Below are 23,050 nucleotides of genomic sequence, written 5' to 3' on the forward strand. Positions count from 1 at the left end.
CATTCCTCCTGGCTGGGGTCCAAGACAAAGAGGAGGAGGAGGAGAAGGAGGAGGAGGAGGAGAAGGAGGAGGAGGAGGCTGTCTCTCAGTGTTCTGGCTGGCACACCAGTGCTGATCAGGGTCATGGCAACTCCCACCTATGGAGAAAGAGAGACACAAGCCCACCGTTGCCCCAGGGTCCCTCAGGTGCTGCTGCTGCTGCTACAGCTTGAACACAGTGCAGGAGCAGCATGTGTGCCTGTGAGGAGGTTTCTGCTGTGGGACACGTGCTCTGCTCCAGCAGGTCCCCTCTGTGCTGCCTGCAGGGACACAGCCCTGCTGCCCTGCCCTGGCCATGCCAGCTGAGATCCCAATGCTCCAGGCACTCTGGGGATCCCAATGCTCCAGGCACTCTGGAGCCAGCACAGTCAGGACAGGGAGGGTCATGGGGGAGGTAGAAATTCCCACAGGTGCAGCCACTCTCGGGGCTACCAACGACAACCGTGATCCCTGTGCCCTGAGTCGGAGCAGGGCTGGCCAGGGGTTGCCCCAGCTCTGGCTGCCTCTGCCGAGCACCAGCCCATTGGGCTTGTGACCAGCTCAAGGACAGGGAGGCATTGCTGGACCTCGGGGACTGGTGCTGGACTGCTCCCACTGTTCTGGGGAGGGGATGCGTGGGAAGAGCAAAGATCTGGAGTGGTGGATCTGGGTTGGCAGGAGAGGAGTGTGGGAGCAAGGGCAGAAAAACCGGAGAGAAAGGGAGTATCTTATGGCCCTGGGACACACATGGGAGTCAAAAATATCAAAAGTGGGAGTGCTGGGGATTCACATTGTCCCAGATGCATCATTGGGACCTGTGGTGGCTTCTGTCCCTGTTGTGGTTTTAGCCCCCAAAAGCCAATTTTCAAACCTGCCACAAATTTGTTCCAAGGTTGAGAGAAGTTTCACACTGGCAAACACACTCAACATGGGGAATTCTATCAAAGTTTATTGCTAACAAAATAAAAAACTATAAAGTAATATATGTATTACAATCTTAACTAACTCTCTTCTGGTAAAAAAATGTATTTACACAGACCATTCCTCCCTCCCCTGATAAAGTCCAGGAAGAAGAAGAAGTCTTTTCACTTTCAGGGCAGCACAGTTTTTTCTCTCATCTTTAAGGCAGCAGTTCTGATCCACCGTAGCTGGGAAATCTCTCTCTCTCTCTCCATCAAAGTGTAGGGGGTCTCTCTCTCGCCCCCACTCAGTCCCATGGTTCTAATCGAGGGGCTCACCCTTGGGCTTCGAGGGAAACAAGCTCATTATCACCATGGTCGTCATCCACAGGGTACAGAGAGTTAAAGCTCAAAGTCTTTATCTCCTGCTCTATGGAGGTTTCCTTTCACGGGAGGTTCAGGGGGTCCCCTAGGCAGGATTCCACTCCTCCTTTCCTGGGTCAAGAGGGTTCTGGGGGTTTTGGACTCAGTTCTTACCCCAGAAATGGTTCCAGCTGGCTTCTCATCTCTCTGCTCATTCAGCTCTCTCTCCGCAGGATGTCCCTGCTTCTCTTGATCTGGCTCCATGTCATATTTGCTGCTCACCAGGCAGCTCCTCTTGCTCTCTGGAATTCTCTAATCTTTGCTTCACAGTCTTTTGGGCAGAACCCAGTCTCAACTCCGGCTGCAGCTCACTGTTCCGTGCTGCCTCTGCTGACATTTTTCCCCCCTTCACTGCGAGTGTGGAAGAAAATGCCACAGTCCAGGGGCCTCCACAATTTTCGGGGTTTCTTTTGACCACCAATCTCATTGGGGAGTCAGGGCCGGCTGCAGTGCCACACCTGGCCCCTTGGCCAGGACCAGGGGGGAAGAGCCCCTGGTCTCTTTCTCTATCTCATGGCATCTCTCCAGTTCCAGCTACACAAACAAGCATATTTTCCAGCTTGTGTACTATGTCATTTATACAGAGGCACATCAAGTTGTGATTGGCTAAGCGCCAAAATACACCACTCCTGGAACTAGCTATTTTCCAGCTCTGGGGGGGGCTCTTTTAAACCACGACAGTCCCCCTCTGTCTGTAGTGTCCATCTCTCCCTCACCCTTTGGCCTTTGGTCCTGCAGGCACTCAGCCTGAGCTGGGAATGAGGGGTCTGTGGGGGTGAATTTTGGCTTGGAGCTGGGAGGTGTCTCCGCTCAGTGTCCAGGGACAAGCTCTGCTGCACCTGTGGTGGTGGGACTGTGCGTGGAGCGGAGAGGGAGGTGACGAGAGAGGCGTGGGCAGGATCCAGCCGTGAGCGCAGGGTCAGATTTTCATGGAGGGGCTGTGTCCTGCTGGGGCAGAGGCTTAAAAGGGAGTCAAGGTCCACGGCACAGCCCCATCATTGTGAGGACGTGGAGCTGGTGGGATCACATCATGGCCTGGGTCCCTCTCCTCCTCGCGGTGCTCGCCCACGCCTCAGGTGCCATGGCCAGACTTGCTGTGCCTGGATGGGCCTTTGGGCACAGGGGTCCCATCCCTCTGCCCAGCATCTGCGCCCCTGGGGCACTGACTGACCCCTGTCTTCCCCTCTCTCTCCTCTCCATTTTCAGGTTCTCTGGTCCAGGCAGCGCTGACTCAGCCATCCTCATTGTCTCACAGGGTGGGAGACACCGTCAATATCCTGTGTTCTGGGAGCAGTGGCAGGTATGACTGGTTCCAGCAGAAGGTCCCAGGAAGCGCCCTTGTCACTGTGATCTATGAAAATGACAACAGACCCTTAGACATCCCTTTGCGATTCACCGGATCCAAGTCCGGCTCCACGGGCACATTAACCATCACTGGGGTCCAACCCGAGGACGAGGCTGTCTATTACTGTGGTGGCAGAGACAGCAGCAGTAATGCTGCTATATTTGGGGCCGGGACCCATTTGACCATCACAGGTGAGTCACTAATTTCTTCTTGGTCTTTCCTTCCTCGGTGTGAAATTGTGACATTTTGTAGATTTTTGGTGATTTGGGTTTTTTCTCGGACTTGGGGCTGGGCTGGGGTCTGCCGCCCATTTGGCGGTGTTTTGGGCTGGGTTTTGTCCCTACGGACTCTGAGGACTCCAGCTCACGCCACGAGGGATTCCGGGGGTATATTCTGACATGAAAGATCTTAAAATTCAACCAGGAAATATGTCTGAGGTCTCAGGAAGAGGAAAACTTCAGTTTAGGTCTCGAAAAGAGGTGATTTTTGTCTTTGTTAAAGAAATTTGTCAGCCTAAAATCTAAGTCCTCAACTCTTAGTCCTGAGGACTAAGTCTGTGAGAGAAAGGGGCTCCTCTGTGGGGTCCTGTGGCCGAGGGTGCAGGGGCTATGAAATGACAGCCGTGAACAGCTCGTCCCTGAGTTCTTAAATAAAAAACTTCAGGGGTATCCCAAAGAGCCCATTGCCCAGGTAAGTCATGTCAAAAATGGGGATTAGTGCTTTGAAAATGCTGCCGGGAATGTCATTTGTCTGTAATTTTAAAAAGAATCTGATAAAAAATCCCAATTTGAACCAAATTACTGGGGACTAAGATAAAAAAAAAACCTTCTTTGACCATTCTTAAGCAGAAATTTTTTAATGGTGGAGTCATCCTGGTTTTTGAGTAGCAATAGAAATAGAGAGAGATAGAAATAAAATGAGATAGAGATATAGACACTGTGCCTTGGAGGAGGCAGCAGAAAAACCTCGGAAAGACCAAATATCTTTTCTCCATCTTTTTTTGTGTGTTTTTTCCTTGTGCTTTTTCTGAGACAAGTCTGAAATTGTCTGAAAGTTGAACTGGGCAGAAAACAGAGTTGTTAGCCTATGAAATTTTATTTTTTTTTAAACAAATGGCCTTGCAAAAGGAAAGGAATAGGTTTGTGGCAAATAACCAGAGATTTAGCTATGCATATTATAAATAAAAATATGTAATATATATTGCATATAGGAAAGGCATACATGAATATATGTTTTTTATATGCATTTTATAGAATTCTACATATATTCATATAATGATATATGCCACATATGTAAGTATATTGTATACTTTATAGGTGTGATCTTTAATATGTATATTCTGTGTATTAGCTGTATATATCTGTAATATATACTTTGTATATGCCCACATATGTACAGATAGTGTATATAAAACATATATAGAAGTCCATACGGGATGTATGTATATGTGTATGTGCATTACACACATATATATGCACAGATTTTACATATAAAGATTATGTATATAAATTATAAATAAATAAATATCTGGATGGATTTCCCAAATCTAAGTACATTGAAGTTATAAGTGGTAAGCTCTTGGCTGTGGGGGAAGCAGGGTTTGTGGGTAGTGACAGCTGGGCAGGTAGGGGCTGTGGTGGGGCACAGGGCCCTCTCTGACCCCACACCTCTCTCTTCTCTAGCAGGCCTGCCCAAGCCCGCTCCCACCCTCCACCTCTTCCCACCATCCCCCGATGTGAAAAAAAAAGCCACCCTGGTGTGTCTGATAGAACAATCCCACCTCAGCCCTGTGGCAGTGGAATGGTTGGCTGATGGCACCCTCCTCAAAAATAACGTGCAGACCATTCCGCCCGTGCGGCTGAGCAATGGGGAGTACCTAACCAGCAGCTACCTGTCACTGACTCCCAAACAGTGGCAAAGTTACGACTCAGTCTCCTGCAAGGCCAAGCACGAGGCTGGCAATGTGGAGAAGACAGTGAACAGATCCTAGTGCCCCTAAGCCCACTGGGACCTCCTCGCACCCACCGGCCCTTTGCTGGCTCCCTCCGTCCTCCCCACTTCTGGAGACAGCGGCTCCCCCCAGCCACACACCTCGCTCCCCATGTACCCCTGTCCCTTGCTCCTGTCCCCCCACTATAAGTGTCAGACAAATAAAAACCAACACTGAACTAGTGCTGGCTCAGCATCCCTGTCTCTGTGTCCTTCCAACGCACCCCCTCCCCACGCATGGGCTGGTGTCAGCCCAGTGCCACCAGTATGGAGGGTGGGATGGGAACACACACATGTGTACACACACACACTTATACTGGGGGGGCTCTGTGCAGCTTCTGCTCAACCCTGGGGACCCCAGTGAACCCCCCTGGCACGACCAAGACCAGGGAATGAGCAGCCTGGGGCACAGACTGCTCTGAACCTCCATGCCATCATCAAGCACATGTCCCTGGCTGTGCCATCCTTGTCCCTTGACCACTGCCCTCTGGGTGCCTTGCTGGAACATGTGGCCCGAGGTGGGGGCATGGGGACATGTTCCTTTGCTGCCAGCCCTGGCTCTGCCCCCATTTCCTCACTTACCCCTGCACTTCCCAGAACGGGGGTGCCAGTGTAGCCACCAGTCAAGCACATGCACCGATCTGTCCCTTGTCCCTGTGCCACAGCAGCATGGGCTCCTGCATGCCCTGTGCCCTGTCTCCAGCCCAGCCCTGCGGAAGTTTCCCTGTGGCCCTGCAGCACATGGAGGGGCTGATGGCCATGCTTATGCTGAGAGTGCCAGTGCTCTGCTGCTGTCACCCCATCAGAGCAGGCAGGAGCCACCCCAGGGACAGGGGGTGGGAGTGCCCAGCCACGCTCTGTGCAGTTCTCACCAGCCTCTTGGGAAAGGGGCAATGGGCCAACCACATCCTCCTCCCCAAGCTGTGCCAGTGGGATGCCTCACCCCAACAGGTTTTGGGTTGGCACATGTCCCTGCATGTGCCATCTGAGGACAGAGAGTCATAGAACAGTAAAATAGTTTGAGTTGGAAGGTACCTTAAAAAATCATCCGATCCAACTCCCTGGAATGAGCAGGGACATCTTCAAACAGATCAGGTTCCTCAGAGCCCCTTCCAGCCTGACCTTGAATGTTTCCAGGGATGGGACATCCACAGCTTCCCTGCACAATCTCTGCCAGCACCTTACCACTCTCACAGTAAGTTATCTGGCCTAAATCAACCCTTCTTTAATTAAGAAACATTACCCCTTGTCCTATTGCATCAGAGCCTGATAAAAAGTCTCTTCCCATCTTTCATATAAGCCCCCTTCAAGTACTGAAAGGCTGCTAAAAGCTCTTCCTGCAGCCTTCTCTCTCCAGGTTGAACAACTCCAACTCTCTCAGCCTTTCCTCAGAGCACAAGTGCTCCAGCACTCTTGAGATCTTTGTGGTCTCCTCTGGACAGGCCCAAACAGGTCCCTGTCCTTTTGATGTTGGGGCCTCCAGAGCTGGATGCAGTACTCCAGGTGGGGTCTCACCAAAGCCATGTACAGGGACAGAATCCCCCTCCTCGACCTGCTGCCCACACTGCTTTTGGTGCAGCCCAGGGCATGGTTGGCTTTCTGAGCTGCAGGTGCACATTGCCAGGTCATGCCCAGCTTTCTATTCACCAAGAGCCCCAAATCCTTTTCAGGCTGCTGTCAGTTCTCTCTTGCACCAACTTGTATTGATACTGGAGCATAGGAAGGATGTCTGGAGCCTGGTCATGGAGACTGAGGAGCAGCAAGGAGCAGAGGTCAGCCCCACTTGGGGCAGACCCCAAGCCCATCCCAGAGACTTAGACACCCACAACCCCCATGTCTCCTCCCTGCATCCTGCTGGCAATCACCTGTCCTGGGCAGACCAGGAGGCAACCAACACCATCCCTGTGGGATGGGCACTCCCCACGCTGGGCTCTCTTGGGGCAGCAACACCAAACCTGCCAGGAAAGCAAATTCAAGAGGAACTTGGAGGGGAATTGAGTTTCTTTCATCCATCTCTTGTTCCCATGGACATACCAGCATAGGCAGTGATGTCCTAAACAAAACAGTGGTCCTGCTGCTGGCAAAAGGAGCCTCATGTCTCCCAGTGCTGCCAGGGATCTCCCAGCACTGCCAGCCCTGGGTTCCAGCATTTCCTAAGACTTGATTCAGATTCATAGAATCATGGAATCATTCAGACTGGAAAAGACCTCTAAGATCATCAAGTCCAACCATTAACCCAGTACCACCATGTTCATTGCTAAACCAAGTCCCCAAGTGCCACATCCACGCATTTGCACAGTCCTTCCTCCTGCTTTTTGGCAGGGAGCTGGCAGCAGGGCCTGACCCCTCCTGAGGTGCCAACAGAAACTTTGCACCCCAAAACAACTTTATTGGCATTGTGTGGGATCACATGAGCTCTTCCAACCCTCACACCAAACCGCTGCCCCCAGCCTTCAGGGCAAAGCTCTGCTCTGCTCCCCAAACACCCTCTCCATGGGACGACCTCTGGCCAGCTTTGTCACACAAAAAACAAATCTGGTTTGCTTTTTTTATTGCACATGACTGGGTGATTTCCCCAGGCCATGCAAGCCCCAGTGCCTTGTGCCAGGAGGAAGTGGTGTCTCTGTGGGGACGTGGCAGGAGCAGAGTGAGGGCACCTGGAGCTGATGAAACACCTTATCAGGAGAGACCTGGGCGACGTGGCACAGCCGGAGGGGACAGGTCCCGCCTGTTCCCCCTCCAGCTGCAGCCCCACAAACAGCCACGTTCCTGGAGGCAGCAGGGCTGAAACTCAAAAGCAAGAGCAGGGGCCCAGAATAGCCCAGCCCAGGCTGGGGGGAGCGGGGCAGAGCCAGACCCACTGGGGCAGCCGTGGGGGGATGGCACAATCCTCTCGCTTTGGTCCTGCAGTTGTGCCAAGCTCCATGGCCTCTGCCCTGCCTGAGCTGGGGGTGCAGCCCCCAGGAACCTGCAGGGGCAGCTGGTGGTTCCTGCACCCCATCCTGACATTCCCCCCGCTCACGTAGCCGCCTGCCCTGAAAGACTTGGGGAAAGGCTGTTCAGAGCCCAGGCTGTGCCACGCCAGCACTGCCCCCCCATTCCCCCCAAAGCCAGCCTCACCATGCAGCTGTGTGACTGTGGGGCATCCCCTGGCTAAATTTATCCCTCACCCACTACAGTCCCCAATCAGAAATTTGAAAGGGTGCCCCAAAAAGGGAAGTGAAACTGTCTCCAGTGGGTGCTGACGTGTGAAGACAAGCAAGCACCACGCCCTGACTTGGCTCAGCCTAAGATGGTGGCAGCTCTTGCCTCTGCCTTGCCAGGCTGTCACCTTGCAAGGCCATCACCTTGTGGGGCCATCAGTCCCTGAGGTGGGGAGAGAGGTCTTGGGCTGGCCTGATGCTGCCCAAAATGGGCAGGGTGGGTGCTGGTGGTGGTGAACCAGCTGGATGGTGGACTCACTGGGGGCCACTGCCAAGGCTAGTGGGACTCTGTGCCCTGGTAGGGTGTGTGTCCACAGCCTGGATGACCCCTCCTGTCCCCTGAAGGGTCTCTGGCAGGACCCCCAGTGGGGTCTTGCCTAACAGGATGGTCCCTGCCCCAGTGTGGGATGTCCCAGCTGCTGCACATGCTCACACATATATGCACACACACACACACACACACACACCCACACACCCCCACACACCCTCTCCAGTGATCCCAGTGCATCCAGGCCCACCAGGCTGGGCACCACTGACCCCTCACCTGTGGGGTTTGGGGCCAGGGGAGACAATGACACTGCTCACATCGTACCCTTCTCATCCCAGTTCACCACCACAGGGGAACCAGCCTGAGGCTTCCTGCTGCTACCCTGCTGCCAGGTCACCCTGAATCCTCTCTCATTAACTGAATTAAACTAATTAGTCCCTGCCTGCTGCCAGGCAGCCCTTTCACTGGGCTCATCCCTCAGTCCAACTTTCTGAAAGGTACAGGGGCAGCCTGCAGGCTCACAAAATGTGGGGTAAGTTTCCCCAAGTCTGAGAAACAAAAGACAGGTAATAAATGAATAAAATACAGGTTATACATCAATAAAATACAAGATATAAATGATAAAATACAAGTTATGAAAAAATACTATCAAACACCCCTGGGCAACCCCAGGTCAAACACCCAGTTGGAGACAGCCAGAGAGCCCAAAGCCAAGTTTTATCACCCTGCAATTGAAAGGGAATTAAATAAAATAAATAAATGTTTGAGGCTGGTGTAGTCAAAAACAGGACCTGAGCATTCAAGCCCATTTGTGAAAACAAGAGCAACCATTTGCATAGCTGTGTCAAAACAGCAACTGACACCACATGCAGCTGGCAGGAAGATACCTTGCTGGGGGTTATTTAAATGTGTATAAAACCCTGTAACAGCTTGGGGAGAGCCCAGTAAACAGCCCCAAAGAGAAATGCCCAGGCTTCTAAACAGGTTGTAAACAAGATGAACTAACTCAAAAATAAACACCTTTCTTCTACTTCAAAATATTTATCATCTCAGGGTTATTGTGGTAATAAAACACAACTTCCAGCAGAGCCTCAGCCTGGTCTGGGCACCCAGCAAACCCTTGTTTTCTCTCATATTTGGGGGAAACAGCTGCTGATCCCCCAGACAGGTGTGCTAATGGAGAAAGATTTGAGTGCAGGGCTGGTGCTGCCTGTATGGAGAAAGGTGGTCCTTGAATTGCAGCCCTTATTAGAACTCCCAGGGTGGATTTTTTAGCTTAATGTTAAGAAATTTCTAGGTTGGGTGATGTTGGTGGTATGGTGACAGCAAGGCTCTGGCAGTGGTGGCTGAGGGGTGTGACAGGGGCAGCTGCTGTGGTCCTCACCAGGCCCTTAGGAGGGAGCATGAGGGTTTGACTCACCCAGTTAGGGAGGATTTTCAGCCAAATTTGCCTTCTCCCCCCTCCACATCCGGGGTGGGCAGTACCTGCTTTTGCAGGCAGGGTGGGGGGATCGGAGGGGAATGTGGGGTGCACCCTGAGGCTGGACCTTGCACCCGACAGACGTGGTGCTTAGGGACACGATTTAACAGTGGAGCTGGCAGTGTTAGTTGAAGGCTGGACTTGATGATCTTCAAGGGTTTTTCTCACCATAACAATTCTATGATTCTACTCTGGCCAGTGACACCCTCTCTGGCAGCTCCTCACCCTGCACACACACCACCAGAGCCACAGCCCTTTCCTCTTCCTCTGCAGCCACTGCAGGGAAGAAGAACACTGGGGTTAAGCATTTCTGCCATGCTTTGGGCACTTCTGGCCGGGCACCCTGGGCTGGCTGTGGGTGGGCAGGGGGTGCTGATGTGCATCGTGGCCCCCCAGCTGAACTGGCAGCTGTTCTGACCACAGCCCCACAGCGCGGGAACAGGCTGTGCTAAAATTACAGCCCGCCAAAACCAAGAGCTCGCTTCAGCCAAACACCATCTGGGAGCCAGGAATAGCCCTGGCCTCTCCACGCTCCACTGCCTTGGCACAAACTTTCCAGCACGTGGCACCCCGAGCACCGCTGCCTGGGCCGTGCCGCTGGCAGGGCGGGAGCGGGAAAAAGCCATTTCCCAGCCCCATTTCAGCAATGGCTGTGTTTCCATGTTCTTTTCCCAGACAGCCAGGGAAGCCCAGCATTCCCAACAGAGGCACAAAACTCCCCAGATGTGGGGTCCCAGCAGGGCTGCCCAGTGTGTGCTGAGACTTTGGTGTCAAACCACCCACACGGTCTCTGCTGCCAGACCCTGCCTGGTGCCACTGCAGTCCTCTGCTGGGGACACCACGGCTGGCCAGGAGAGGTCCCCCAGGGAATGTGGACCCTCTGCTGGGATGTCTGTTCCCAGGGCTCCTGCCCAACATTTTGGGCCCCCAATGCCTGTGGAGAGCCACAGCCTGGGCCCTCCATGGTCCCCCTTGGCTGACAACTGGTCCCACCATCTGGGTGCCCCTCACACCCTGGTCTGGTACTGGAGGGCACTGGGGGTCTGCAGCCATGTGGGGCTCACTGTGGCCAACTGGGCCCCTTCTTTCACCAGCTGGGGCTGGGACCACCCTGGGCTGGACCCAGGAAGGTTCATGGGGCAGCTGCCCTGTGTCCTGTGGGTGCAAGGGGCTGGGACTGGGCCGTGCAGTGGGGAATAGTGGGACATGGACAGACAGGAGGGCAAGGACTGCATGGAGGACACAGGGGAACCTGGGGGGACAGGGCCAAAGGGGGACATGATGGGACATGGGGGAAACAGAGGGCACAGTGGAGGGGATGGGAAGGCACAGGGAGTGTGGGAACACTGAGAACAGAGGCATGAGGACAGAGGCACAATTGCATGGGGACATGGAGGCCAGTGGCACAGGGGACATGGGGGCCAGGGGCATGGAGACACAAGGAATAGTGGTACAAGGACACAAGGGCCAGTAGCAGGGGAATGTGGAGCACAGGGGCATGAGGTGACATGAGACATGGGTGACAAAGACATGGAGACAGTGACACGAGGACATGAGGACATGGGGTACAGGGGCACGAGGACATGAGGGAACAGAGGCACAAGGACACAAGGGGACAGCGGTACAAGAACATGGGTGCCCAAGGAAAAGGGGTACAAGGATGCAGGTGACAGCAGCAGGGGACAGGGGCACAAGGACACAGGCACAGAGACACAAAGACACAGGGACACAAGGACACAGGACACAGGACACAGGACACAGGACACACGGACACAGGACACGGACACACGGACACACCGGTGACAGTGGCGGGGACGCGTCCGGGAGCCGAGCGCCCCCTGGCGGCTGCGGCGGCGCTCCGGGCTCCTCCCCGTGCGCGTTCTCGCGGCGCCCCCGCGTGTCCTGCATGTCCCGTGTGTTCTTTGTGTCCCGTGTGTTCTTTGTGTCCCGTGTGTTCCTTGTGTCCCTTGTGTTCTTTGTGTCCCGTGTGTTCTTTGTGTCCCGTGTGTTCTTTGTGTCCCGTGTGTTCCTTGTGTCCCGTGTGTTCTTTGTGTCCCGTGTGTTCTTTGTGTCCCGTGTGTTCTTTGTGTCCCGTGTGTTCCTTGTGTCCCGTGTGTTCTTTGTGTCCCGTGTGTTCCTTGTGTTCCATGTGTTCTTTGTGTCCCGTGTGTCCCGTGTGTTCGCTGTGTCCCACGTGTCCCGTGAATCCTGCTTGTCCCGTGTGTCCTGCGTGTTCCATGGCACGGCTGGCGTGGAGCTCCAGCCCTGAGCTCTGAGGGATCACAAAGCCCCAGTACCCCGGTGTGGGGATGAGGGGGGCTGTGATTGGGCCCCTTCACACATAGAGAGACTCTTCCAGCCCAGGCTTCACCTCTGAAGCCTCAGAGGGAGATTCTCAGGACTCCTGCACCCACCGCAGCCCCCAGGAGTGCCGCAGCCACCCCTGGGGCTGGGGGCTGGAGCCCTGCACTGGCAGTGGTTCCCTCCAGAAATCATGAAAAACTGCAGCCCACCCCACTCTGCTCCCAGATAACGGTCTGTGCTCTTCACCCATAATTCAAGAGGAGATGGGAACATGCCTGGAGCTCCAGCACATTAATTATGAACCACCCCACTCACCCAGCTCTGCCCCAGCAGTGCCAGCAACTGCAGCTATTCCTGCCAGCACAAAATGAGCTCCGTGCAAAGATCCCTGTGCCCTGCACAAGGGCACTGCAGGTGCTGTGTTCCCAGTGACAACCCCATCCCTCCAGCAGCCAGCCCCAACCCTGGGGAGAGTGACAGGGCAGTGTCTGCAGCACAGGGACTGCACGGACCCTGAGCTGGGGCCAGGGTCAGGATTTGGCCCTGGGGATTTATTGCCCAGGAAGGAGGGGGGGGGTCTCATGCCCTGTCTGCAACACCATGCAGGGGATGGTATCCCTGAGTGTCACCTGGGCACAGTCTCCCAGCTCCCTCGCCACTTACCCCACAATCCCGTGCCAAGCACCTGCCCCAGCAACACCAAACAGAGCCAAAGATGCAGCGACTGGCGAGGACCTTGGCTTTATTCCAGCCCCTACATTGTTGCCCTCCCAGCAGCTCCCACCACCTGGCTACAGGGTGGCTCCAGGCTTGCACATGTAAAACATTTCAGGATCTGTCAGACATGCCCAAAGACTCCAGCCATGCCAGCAGATCCATCCTGCCTCCTTCACTGGAGCAGCATGGAAAGGCAGAGGCAAGTCTGGGAAGCTCTATGTGGAGCTGGGCAGGCTGGGCACTTGCCCTCGTGCTCCAGAGGCTCAGGAGGCAGAGCACTTTCGTTTCCTGTGGTGCTGCTGGGAAGCAGGAGCGTCAGTGGTGCCAGAGCAGTGCCTGCAGAGGGGTGTGCTGGGGGCAGTGTGTGCTCTGTGGGCAATGGGCTGGGCCAGCTGAGGGAGCAGAACCCTGCAAACAAGCCCCTGTGTGGGAAGGGGAGCGGCTGGAGGAGCTGTGCTGCTGCAGAGGTGCTTGGGGGGTGGGTGAGGCCAGGGTCACAGGCAGGGAGGAGGTGGTTGCAGAGGGTGCATCGACAAGGTGGGGTAGAAAAGTGTTCCTGCCCTCCCTTGACATGGATCTTTGCAAAGACTGAGGGGTCTTTGCCCAGATACCAGGATTGAGCTGGTTGTAGTCTTGTGGCTCCTGAGAGAAGCCTGGTGTGGAGCAGGACGTGTTTTTCCCAGCTGAGTGGCCCGGGAAGCAGGTGGCCTAGAGTGATCTTTGTGCTGGTGGTGGTCAAGAGACAGGAGCTGTCAGGGAACAGAGGGTCGCATTTCCATGGAAGTGGCTGTGCTGGCTGTGTAGGCACTTAAGAGGATGTTGGGGTCCACAGCACAGCCCCATCAGTGTGAGGATGTGGAGCTGGTGGAATCTCCTGGGTCTTTTTCCTTGTGGTGGTCTCCTACGTCTCAGGTGCCATGGCCAGACTTGCTGTGCCCCGATGGGGCCTTTGGGCACAGGGGTCCCATCCATCTGCTCTGGGCAGTCTGTGCTCCTGAGGCACTGACTGATCCTTGTCTTCTCTCCCTCTTCACAGTCCCTGGTCCAGGCAGCATTGCTGAATCAGCTCTTTGCGGTTTCAGCCAACCTGGAGACACTGTCAAGGTCACCTGCTCTGGGATTAGCTGGCCTTACACTGCCTGGTACCAGCAGAAGGTCCCTGGCAGTGGCCCTGTCACTGTGATCTATCTCAATGACAAGAGACCCTCGAACATCCCTTCGCGATTCTCCGGATCCCAGTCCGGCTCCACGGCCACATTAACCATCACTGGGGTCCAAGCCGAGGACGAGGCTGTCTATTTCTGTGGTAGCAGGGACGACAGCAGTGATGCTGGCATAGTGACACAGAGAGGCGTGGAAATGAGGTACAGAGAAGTTAAAACAGAGGTTTTCTTTCCTTCTCAAGACCAAGCAGAGTTGTAGATGTGTGACTGGGCAGGTTTTTGTCTCCTCTGCATGACCATGGCTGTGAATATCCTCCCCTTTTGTTTCCAAAGCTCTAGTGGTGACTTAGTGTCTGTGGACCATTGTCCTGGTCCCTACAAAATTCACAGTGTGGCTTTGTCTCCTACTTCAGTGAGTCTTGCTACTGAGGACCATGTCTCCTGCTGCTGCCTTTGTGCTTGGATATATCGGGCTGAACTCTGCTCCCCAAATATGCCTCTGACAATATCTGCGTCTGTTCTCCTCTGTTCCATTCCCTGTAACATTTTCTTGGTAGGTCTTTGCTCCTGTGGCACTGGTTGAGCCTCCTTTTCTCTCCTTTCTCCTCTCCCTCTCTGGGTTCCCTGGTCCAGACAGCATCACTGAGTCAGCCGTCCTCAGTGCCAGCCAATGTGGGAGACACCATCAAGATCACCTGCTCTGGTAACAGCTATGACTATGGCTGGTTCCAGCAGAAGGTCCCTGGCAGTGCCCCTGTCACTGTGATCTACTACAATGACAAGAGACCCTCGGACATCCCTTCGCGATTCTCCGGATCCAAGTCCGGCTCCACGGCCACATTAACCATCACTGGGGTCCAAGCCGAGGACGAGGCTGTCTATTTCTGTGGTGGCACAGACAGCAGCAGTGGCTACTATGGTGTGTAGTGATGAGTAGCAGGAAGTGAGTCAGAACCCAAAATCAGAGGAAAGATTTTAGCCCCTCTCCCTTCTGTCTGGCTGTGGGGCTGAGGCAGGTTTCTGTCAACTTTGCACAGCCGTGGTGAGAAATATCCTCTCCTTGGTGTCCCAGCAAACAGGAGTGACTTTCTGGCTGGGGACACCATTGTCCTGGCTCCTGCAAAACTCATGGTGTAGCTGTGTCCCCCACCCCACTGTGTCTTGCTACTGATAACCAATTCCTCTTGCTGCTGCCAGAGCTGTCTCTGTGCTGAGATGTGTTGGGCTGGGCTCTGCTCCCCAAATGTACCTGGCACCATGTCCATGTGTGTTCTCTTCTGACTGTGGCATTCCCTGTAACCTTGTCCAGACAGTTCTGTGCTCCTGGGAAACTGTGTGACCTCCCCTTTCCTCCCCTTTCTCCTCTCCCTTTCCACATTCCCTGGTCCAGGCAGCATCACTGACTCAGTCATCCTTGTTGTCAGTCAATGTGGGAGACACTGTGAGGATCACCTGCTCAGGGAGCAGCAACAGCAACTACTATGGCTGGTTCCAGCAGAAGGTCCCTGGCAGTGCCCCTGTCACTGTGATCTGGAATAACAGCAACAGACCCTCGGACATCCCTTCGTGATTCTCCGGATCCACATCCGGCAACACGGGCACATTAACCATCACTGGGGTCCAAGCCGAGGACGAGGCTGTCTATTTCTGTGGTGGCTCTGACAGCAGCAGTGGCAGCACCTATGGTGTGTTGACAGTGAGTAGCAGGAAGTGAGGCAGAACCCAAAATCAGAGGAAAGATTTTGGCCCTTCTCCCTCCTGTCTGGCTGTGGGGCTAAGGCACAGCCATGGCAGGGAATATCCTCTCCTTGGTGTCCCAGAGAACAGGGGTGACTTTCTGGCTGGGGTCACCATTGTCCTGGTCCCTACAAAATTCATGGTGTTGCTTTGTCCCCAACTTGTCTGTTCTCTGACTATGACATTGTAACCTTGTCCAGGAAGTTCTGTGCTCCTGGGACACTGGGTGACCCACCTTTGCTCCTGTCTTTTCTCTCCCTGTCCAATTCCCTGGTCCAGCACTGCTGAGTCAGCCGTCCTCGGTGTCAGTCAACCCAGGAGACACTGTGAAGATCCCCTGCTCTGGTGGTAGCCATGGCTACTATGACTGGTTCCAGCAGAAGGTCCCTGGCAGTGCCCCTGTCACTGTGATCTATACTAATAGCAACAGACCCTTGGACGTCCCTTCACAATTCTCTGGATCCTTGTCTGGCTCCACGGGCACATTAACCATCACTGGGGTCCAAGCCGAGGACGAGGCTGTCTATTTCTGTGGTAGCTGGGACAGCAGCATTCCTGCTGGTATAGAGACAAAGAAAGATTTTGGAGGTTAGGTACAGAAGAATTAAAAATAGAGTTTTTCTTTCCTTCTCATGGCCAAACAGAGTTCTGTATGTGGGACTGGTGCAGGTTTTTGTCTCTTCTTCATGAGCATTGATATGAACGTTCCTCCTTTTGTGTCCTAGAGCACTGGTAGTGACTTTGTATCTATGTCCTGGTCCCTACTAAAATCATGGCATGTCTTTGTCCCTCACCCCTTTGTCTCTTGCTAGTGACAATCATGTCCTCTTCCTGCTGCCAGAGCTGCCTCTGTGCTGGGATGCATTGCGCTGGCCTCTGCTCCCCAAATTTCTTTGATGTTGCCCCAGGCTGGACAAGAGTGGGAGGATGCTATGGGCAGTTGATTGATACGAACTTCAGCCAAGGTCTACTCATGTTTGCTGTGAGGCCACTGGAGACTCCCAGCTTGCTTTGAATTTGAGGACCTGAGGGCTTGTGTTTCCTTCCTGTTGAGTAGCCTTGAAGCTCCTGGTCTTGGTGTGGCTCTACTGCCCTTTCACAGTCCCAGTTCTCTGCTTGGAGGTTCCATTGTGGCAATTAAGAGAGGCCCAGTGTAAGCACCTGGTTTGAAGCAGGACCTGGTTTGCCCAGCTCCTGTGTCACTGCTGCTGATCAGTGCACAGATAGTGTGGCCACCCGGGGACCAGGAAGCACCAACAAGATTTGGTTGCTGCAGGGCGGGTGGATGTGTCCCTGTGCCCAGGTGGGGCTGTCTCCTGCCCTGTGACAGGAGTTCCTGGTGCAGCCAGACCATGGTCCTACTGGGCAGGAACATGGACTGAGTGGTCCTTGGCTGAGCTCAGCAGCTGTGTTGGGGAAGGAGGAGGCAGCCCAGAGTGATTGTGCTGCCTTTTGGTGGGCCAGAGGAACCTGCAGTGGGCAGGTGAAGCACTGAGGCAAGAGATCCAGGGAACACTGATGGCCACATATCCAGGGAGGGGATGTGCCTGGGCAGGTGGGGGCTTAAAAGGGAGTCAGGGCCCACAACACAGCCCCATCATTGCAGGGACGTGGAGCTGGTGGGATCACACCATGGCCTGGGTCCCTCTCCTCCTCGCGGTGCTCACCTACACCTCAGGTGCCATGGCCAGACTTGCTGTGCTTGGATGGGGCCTTTGGGCACAGGGGTCCTGTCCCTCTGCCCAGGGAGGATTGTGCTCCTGGGGCTTTGACTGACCCCTGTCTTCTCTTCTCTCTCCTCTCCCTTTTCAGGTTCCCTGGTCCAGGCAGCGCTGACTCAGTCACCTCCGATGTCGGTCAAAGTGGGAGACACCGTCAAGATCACCTGCTCTGGCCTTAGCAGCAGCTATCCTTATGCTGGCTGGTACCAGTACCAGTACCTTACCATGGCAGTGCCTCCATCACTGTGATCTATCAAAGCACCAACAGACCCTCGAACATCCCTTCGCGATTCTCCGGTTCTGCATCCGGCACCACGGGCACATTAACCATCACTGGGGTCCAAGCCGAGGACGAGGCTGTCTATTTCTGTGGTGGCTGGGAGAGCAGCAGTGATGCTGGTATAGTGACAAAGAAAGATTTTCCAGTCATGTAAAGCAGAATTACAAATGGAGTTTTTCTGTCCTTCTCATGGCCAAGCAGGGTTGTGAATGTGGGGTTAGGGCAGGTTTTTGTCTCCTCTGCACAACCTTTGCTCTGAATAACCCCCCTTTTGTTTCCTAGAGACCTAGAGGTGAACTTCTGTCTGTAGACCATTGTCCTGGTCCCTGCAAAACTCATGGTGTGGCTTTGTCCCTGACACCACTCTGTCTTGCTACTGATGACCATGTGGTCCTGATGCTGCCAGAGCTGTCTCTTTGCTGGGATGTATTGGGCTCACCTCTGTTCAAGTTTCCCTGTGTCAGTGGTTGCATCCATTCTCCTCTGACTGTGGCACTCCCCATCCCACTGCCCGGGAGTTGGCTGTGCTAAATGGGTGCTGTCTGACCCATGTCTTTTCCCTTCTCCGTTCTTTCTCTCCAGGTTTGCTAGTCCAGGCCTCATCCATAAGTCAGCCTTCCTCAGTGTCATCCAACCCAGCAGAAACCATCAAGATCACCTGCTCAGGGGGTGGCAGCTACTATGGCTGGTACCAGCAGAAGGTCCCTGGCAGTGCCCCTGTCACTGTGATCTATGATAACAGCGAGAGACCCTCGAACATCCCTTCACAATTCTCCGGATCCACATCCGGCTCCACGGGCACATTAACCATCACTGGGGTCCAAGCCGAGGACGAGGCTGTCTATTTCTGTGGTGGCTGGGACGACAGCAGTTATGCTGGTATTGTGATACAGAGAGAATGTGGAAATGAGGTACAGAAGAGTTAAAAATGGAGGTTTTCTTTCCTTCTCATGGCCAAACGGAGTTGTGGATGTGGGAGACGTGCAGGTTTTTGTCTCCTCTGCATGACCGTGGCTGTGAATGTCCCCACTTCTGTGTCCTAGAGCACCGTAGATGACTTTGTGTCTGTGGACCATTGTCCTGGTCCCTACTAATCTCACAGAGTTCCTTTGTCCCCCAGCCCTCTGTCTCTTGCTCTTGGTGACCATGTCCTCTTTTTGCTGCCAGCGCTGCCTCTCTGTTGGGATGTGTTGGGCTTGGCTCTGCTCCCCAAATTTCCCTCTGGTTGTGGTTCCACCCCTTCCCCTCTGACTGTAGCATTCCCCCTCCAACTGCCCAGGAGGGGACCGTATTCTTGGGGCACTGGCTGATCCCCACTCTTATCCCCTCTCTCTTCTTCCTCTCCAGGTTCCCTGGAGCAGCATCACTGAGTCAGCCGTCCTCATTGTCAGCCACCATGGGAGAAACCATCAAGATCACCTGCTCTGAGGGTAGCAGTGCCTGTGGCTAAGTCCAGCAGAAGGTCTCTGGCAATGCCTCTGTCACTATGATCTGTGCTGGCACAAAGAGACCCTCAGTGGTGCTGGAGGAGGTGGAAGTGACAGGGCTCCTGGCAGTAAAGAGCTGTGGTGTGACTAATTGCTGCTGCCCTCCAAATGTCTTGTCCTGTGTTTGGTGCTGTTGCCCAGAGAAGCTGGGAGAATCCCTGTCATTATCTCTGGGCATCCTGCTCTGGTCCATGGGCTCTGTGCCACTCGCCTCTAGTGAGAGCAACTGTGCTGAAGGGCCCTGTGTCTGTGTGAGAGGCTCTCCCCGGCTGCCTTGGGCAGGGTGCTGTGCAGAAGCCCTGAAGGCTGTGGCCAGGACTGGAGGAATCTCTGGACCTGGTGGGAGCTGTGGCAGAGGTGAGAGACAACAAGGGCAGAATCCTGTGCCAGGCTCTGCTCTCAGTTCCTCCAGCGCTGTCCCTGAGGCCCTTCTTGTCCCCACACGGTGTCAGTGTGGTTCCACTGCACAGTCTGAGGTTCAGAGGGCTGCCAGGAGGCAAAGGGGCTGTGGACAACCAGGTGCCAGTGTGTAACACTGTGGTGCAGATCCCCAGCTGGGGGCTTAAAAGCAAGTCAGAGTCTTCTCTCTCCTCTCACTCTCTGGGTTCCCTGGTCCAGGCAAGACTCTCAGCCATCCTCAGTGGCAGCCAATGTGGGAGACACTGTGAAGATCACCTGCTCTGGGAGTAGCATCAATTTGTATGGCTGTAGCAGCAGAAGGTCCCTGGTAGTGCTCCTGTAACTATATAACATCCCCTGTCTATGATAGCACCAAGAGCCCACAGACATCCCTTTGGAATTCTCTGGATCCTAGTCCAGCTCCATGGGCACATTAACAATCCCTGGGGCTAAAGCTGAGGACAAACTTTTGTCCTTTTGTCCTGCCACTGTGGTGGCAGGGACAGCAGTGGTGATGTCTGCGCTGTGCTGCCACCTCATGCTGATGACAGCCATGTCCTCTTGCTCTGCCAGGTCTCTACATGGAGCCCCAGGGCTCAGGCCTTAGGCTTGGCATGGGGCAGTGGTCCCTCTGTTCCACCAGGACCTTTGGGTTCAAGAGCCCCGACCCCCTGCCCAGACAAGGCTGTTCTCCTGGGACACTGGCTAACCCCCATCTTCTGCCCTCTCTCCATTCCCTCTCCAGGTTCCCTGGTCCAGGCAGCACTGAGTCAGCTGTCCTAGTTGTCAGCCAGCCTAGGAGAGACCATCAAGATCACCTGCTCAGGGGCTAGCAGCAGCTATCCTTATTCTGGCTGGTACCAGCAGAAGGTCCCTGGCAGTGCCCCTGTCACTGTGATCTACTGGAATGACGAGAGACCCTCGAACATCCCTTCGCGATTCTCCGGATCCTTGTCCGGCTCCACGGCCACATTAACCATCACTGGGGTCCAAGCCGAGGACGAGGCTGTCTATTTCTGTGGTAGCAGGGACAGCAGCAGTGCTGATCAGCTCGGTGGAGGCACTGACTCTGGCATTCTGCCTCCTCTTACTGCTGCCATTTCTCCTTGCAGGACCCTCACACCTTGGGTTCTTTATGGGTGGCTCTGGGCTCATCCATCGCACTAGGGGACCTTTGGGCACAAGGCCCCAGTCCCGATGCCCTGGGGAGGGCTGTGCTCCTGGGACAATGGCTGAGGCCCCTCATCTTCCCTCACTCTCTGTGTTCCGGGCTCCAGGAAGCATTGCTAAGTCCACTGTCCTTGGTGCCAGCACACCTGGGATCTCCTGTTGCAGGGGTAGCAACAGCTTGTATGGCTGGTACCAGCAGAAGGTCCCTGGCAGTGCTCCTGTCACTGTGATCTATGACACTGACACCAGACCCTCGGACATCCCTTCGCGATTCTCCGGATCCTGGTCTGACAACACGGGCACGTTAACCATCACTGGGGTCCAAGCCAAGGACGAGGCTCTCGGTCACTGCAATGCCCAGGAGGGCAGTGCTGGTTGGCATCCAAGTGCCCCATAGTGTGGCCATGCTTGGGTGCTCTGGGATGACTGTTGCTGTTTGCTTTGTGTGAGTGGCATCGATCCTTCTGCTGGTGCTGGAGGGTATGGAAGTGTCACAGCTCCTGGATAATGCACAACTGTGACCGGGTACTTCTCCCCACAAATACCATGGCCAGGAATCTCTGGACCTGGTGGGAGCTGTGGCAGAGGTGACAGGCAGCAAGGGCAAAGTCCTGTGCCAGACTGTGGTCTCAGTTCCTCCAGTGCTGTCCCTGAGGCCCTTCTTGTCCCCACACGGTGTCAGTGTGGTTCCACTGCACAGTCTGAGGTTCACAGGGCTGCCAGGAGGCAAAGGGGCTGTGGACAACCAGGTGCCAGTGTGTAACACTGTGGTGCAGAGCAGCCCCCACTGGCTCCTTTGGAGGCTGCCCTGGGCTGTGTGGTGGGCAGACAGCAGAGGGGCTGCCCCAGGCTGGACAAGAGTGGGAGGATGCTGTGGGCAGTTAATTGATATGAACTCCAAGTGGCTGTGAGGCCACTTGAGACCCCCAGCTTTGAATATGGAGGACCTGGGGGCTTGTGTTTCCTTCCTGTTGAGTAGCCTTGAAGCTCCTGGTCTTGGTGTGGCTCTACTGCCCTTCCACAGTCCCACTTCTCTGCTTGAAGGTTCCCTTGTGGCAATTAAGAGAGGCCCAGTGTAAGCACCTGGTTTGAAGCAGGACCTGGTTTGCCCAGCTCCTGTGTCACTGCTGCTGATCAGTGCACAGGTAGCGTGGGCACCCAGGGACCAGGAAGCACCAAGCAGACTTGGTTGCTGCAGGGCGGGTGGATGTGTCCCCAGAGGAGCCTGCAGTGGGCAGGGGGAGCACTGGGGCAAGAGCTCCAGTGAACACTGATGGCCACATATCCAGGGAGGGGCTGTGCCTGGGCAGGTGGGGGCTTAAAAGGGAGTCAGGGTCCACAACACAACCCCATCATTGCAGGGACGTGGAGCTGGTGGGATCACACCATGGCCTGGGTCCCTCTCCTCCTCGCGGTGCTCACCTACACCTCAGGTGCCATAGCCAGACTTGCTGTGCTTGGATGGGGCCTTTGGGCACAGGGGTCCTGTCCCTCTGCCCAGGGAGGATTGTGCTCCTGGGGCTTTGACTGACCCCTGTCTTCTCTTCTCTCTCCTCTCCCTTTTCAGGTTCCCTGGTCCAGGCAGCGCTGACTCAGTCACCTCCGATGTCGGTCAAAGTGGGAGACACCGTCAAGATCACCTGCTCTGGGAGTAGCAGCAGCTGGGGTTATGCTGCCTGACACTACCTGGCACTGCCCCTGTCACTGTGATCTATCGCAACAGCAACAGACCCTCGGACATCCCTCCGCGATTCTCCGGATCCGAGTCCGACTCCACGGGCACATTAACCATCACTGGGGTCCAAGCCGAGGACGAGGCTGTCTATTTCTGTGGTGGCTACGACAGCAGCAGTGGCAGCAGCTATGGTGTGTTTTGACAACAAGCACCAGGAAGTGAGGCAGACTCCAAAATGAGAGGAAAGATTTTAGCCCCTGTCCCTCCTTTCTGAATGTGGGGCTGAGGCAGGTTCCTGTCCCTTCTGCACAGCCACAACAGGGAATGTTGTTTCTTTCTTGTCCCAGAGAATGGGAGATCACATGGTGGCTGGGGACCATTGTCCTGGTCCCTATAAAACTCATGGTGTAGTTGTGTTCCTCACCCCACTGTGTCTTGCTACTGATGACCATGTCCTCCTGCTTCTGCCAGGGCTCTCTCTGTGCTGGGATGCGTTGGGCTGGGCTCTGCTCCACAGTTTCCCTGTGACCATGTCCGTGTGTGTTCTCCTCTGACTGTGGTATTCCATGTAACCTTGTCCAGGCAGTTCTATACTCTTTGAAACTGTGTGACCTTCCCTTTCCTCCCCTCTCTGCTCTCGCTTTCCACGTTCCCTGGTCCAGGCAGCATCGCTGAGTCAGCTGTCCTTATTGTCTCACAGCGTGGAGAAACTGTCAAGATCACCTGCTCTGGGGGTAGCATCAACTATTATGGCTGGTACCAGCAAAAGGTC

General features: G+C 54.8%; 1 protein-coding gene and 3 gene segments (V, D, J or C); all 4 read left to right on the top strand.

The window, feature by feature from the left end:
- The first annotated feature begins 1,858 nt into the window (after positions 1–1,858).
- LOC135424010 (Ig lambda chain V-1 region-like) lies at positions 1,859–4,862 on the top strand. The segment is given in 3 exon segments: positions 1,859–2,416; positions 2,547–2,876; positions 4,371–4,862. Coding segments are annotated over 3 exon segments (681 nt in total).
- A 6,278-nt stretch (positions 4,863–11,140) lies between these two features.
- Positions 11,141–14,736, top strand: LOC135424357 (immunoglobulin lambda-1 light chain-like). Its single transcript, XM_064675548.1, has 4 exons — positions 11,141–11,190; positions 13,729–14,010; positions 14,143–14,221; positions 14,443–14,736. The coding sequence occupies exons 1-4, from the start codon at positions 11,141–11,143 to the stop codon at positions 14,734–14,736; spliced, it is 705 nt and encodes a 234-aa protein (XP_064531618.1).
- Positions 14,737–17,135: 2,399 nt separating this feature from the next.
- On the top strand, positions 17,136–18,975 carry LOC135424358 (Ig lambda chain V-1 region-like). The segment is given in 4 exon segments: positions 17,136–17,224; positions 17,359–17,431; positions 18,206–18,458; positions 18,895–18,975. Coding segments are annotated over 4 exon segments (453 nt in total).
- Positions 18,976–20,223: 1,248 nt separating this feature from the next.
- Positions 20,224–22,844, top strand: LOC135424014 (Ig lambda chain V-1 region-like). The segment is given in 3 exon segments: positions 20,224–21,748; positions 21,965–22,036; positions 22,171–22,844. Coding segments are annotated over 2 exon segments (356 nt in total).
- Positions 22,845–23,050: the final 206 nt, after the last annotated feature.

The sequence above is a fragment of the Pseudopipra pipra genome, chromosome 18, assembly GCF_036250125.1.
Source record: "Pseudopipra pipra isolate bDixPip1 chromosome 18, bDixPip1.hap1, whole genome shotgun sequence".
Lineage (NCBI taxonomy): Eukaryota > Metazoa > Chordata > Aves > Passeriformes > Pipridae > Pseudopipra > Pseudopipra pipra.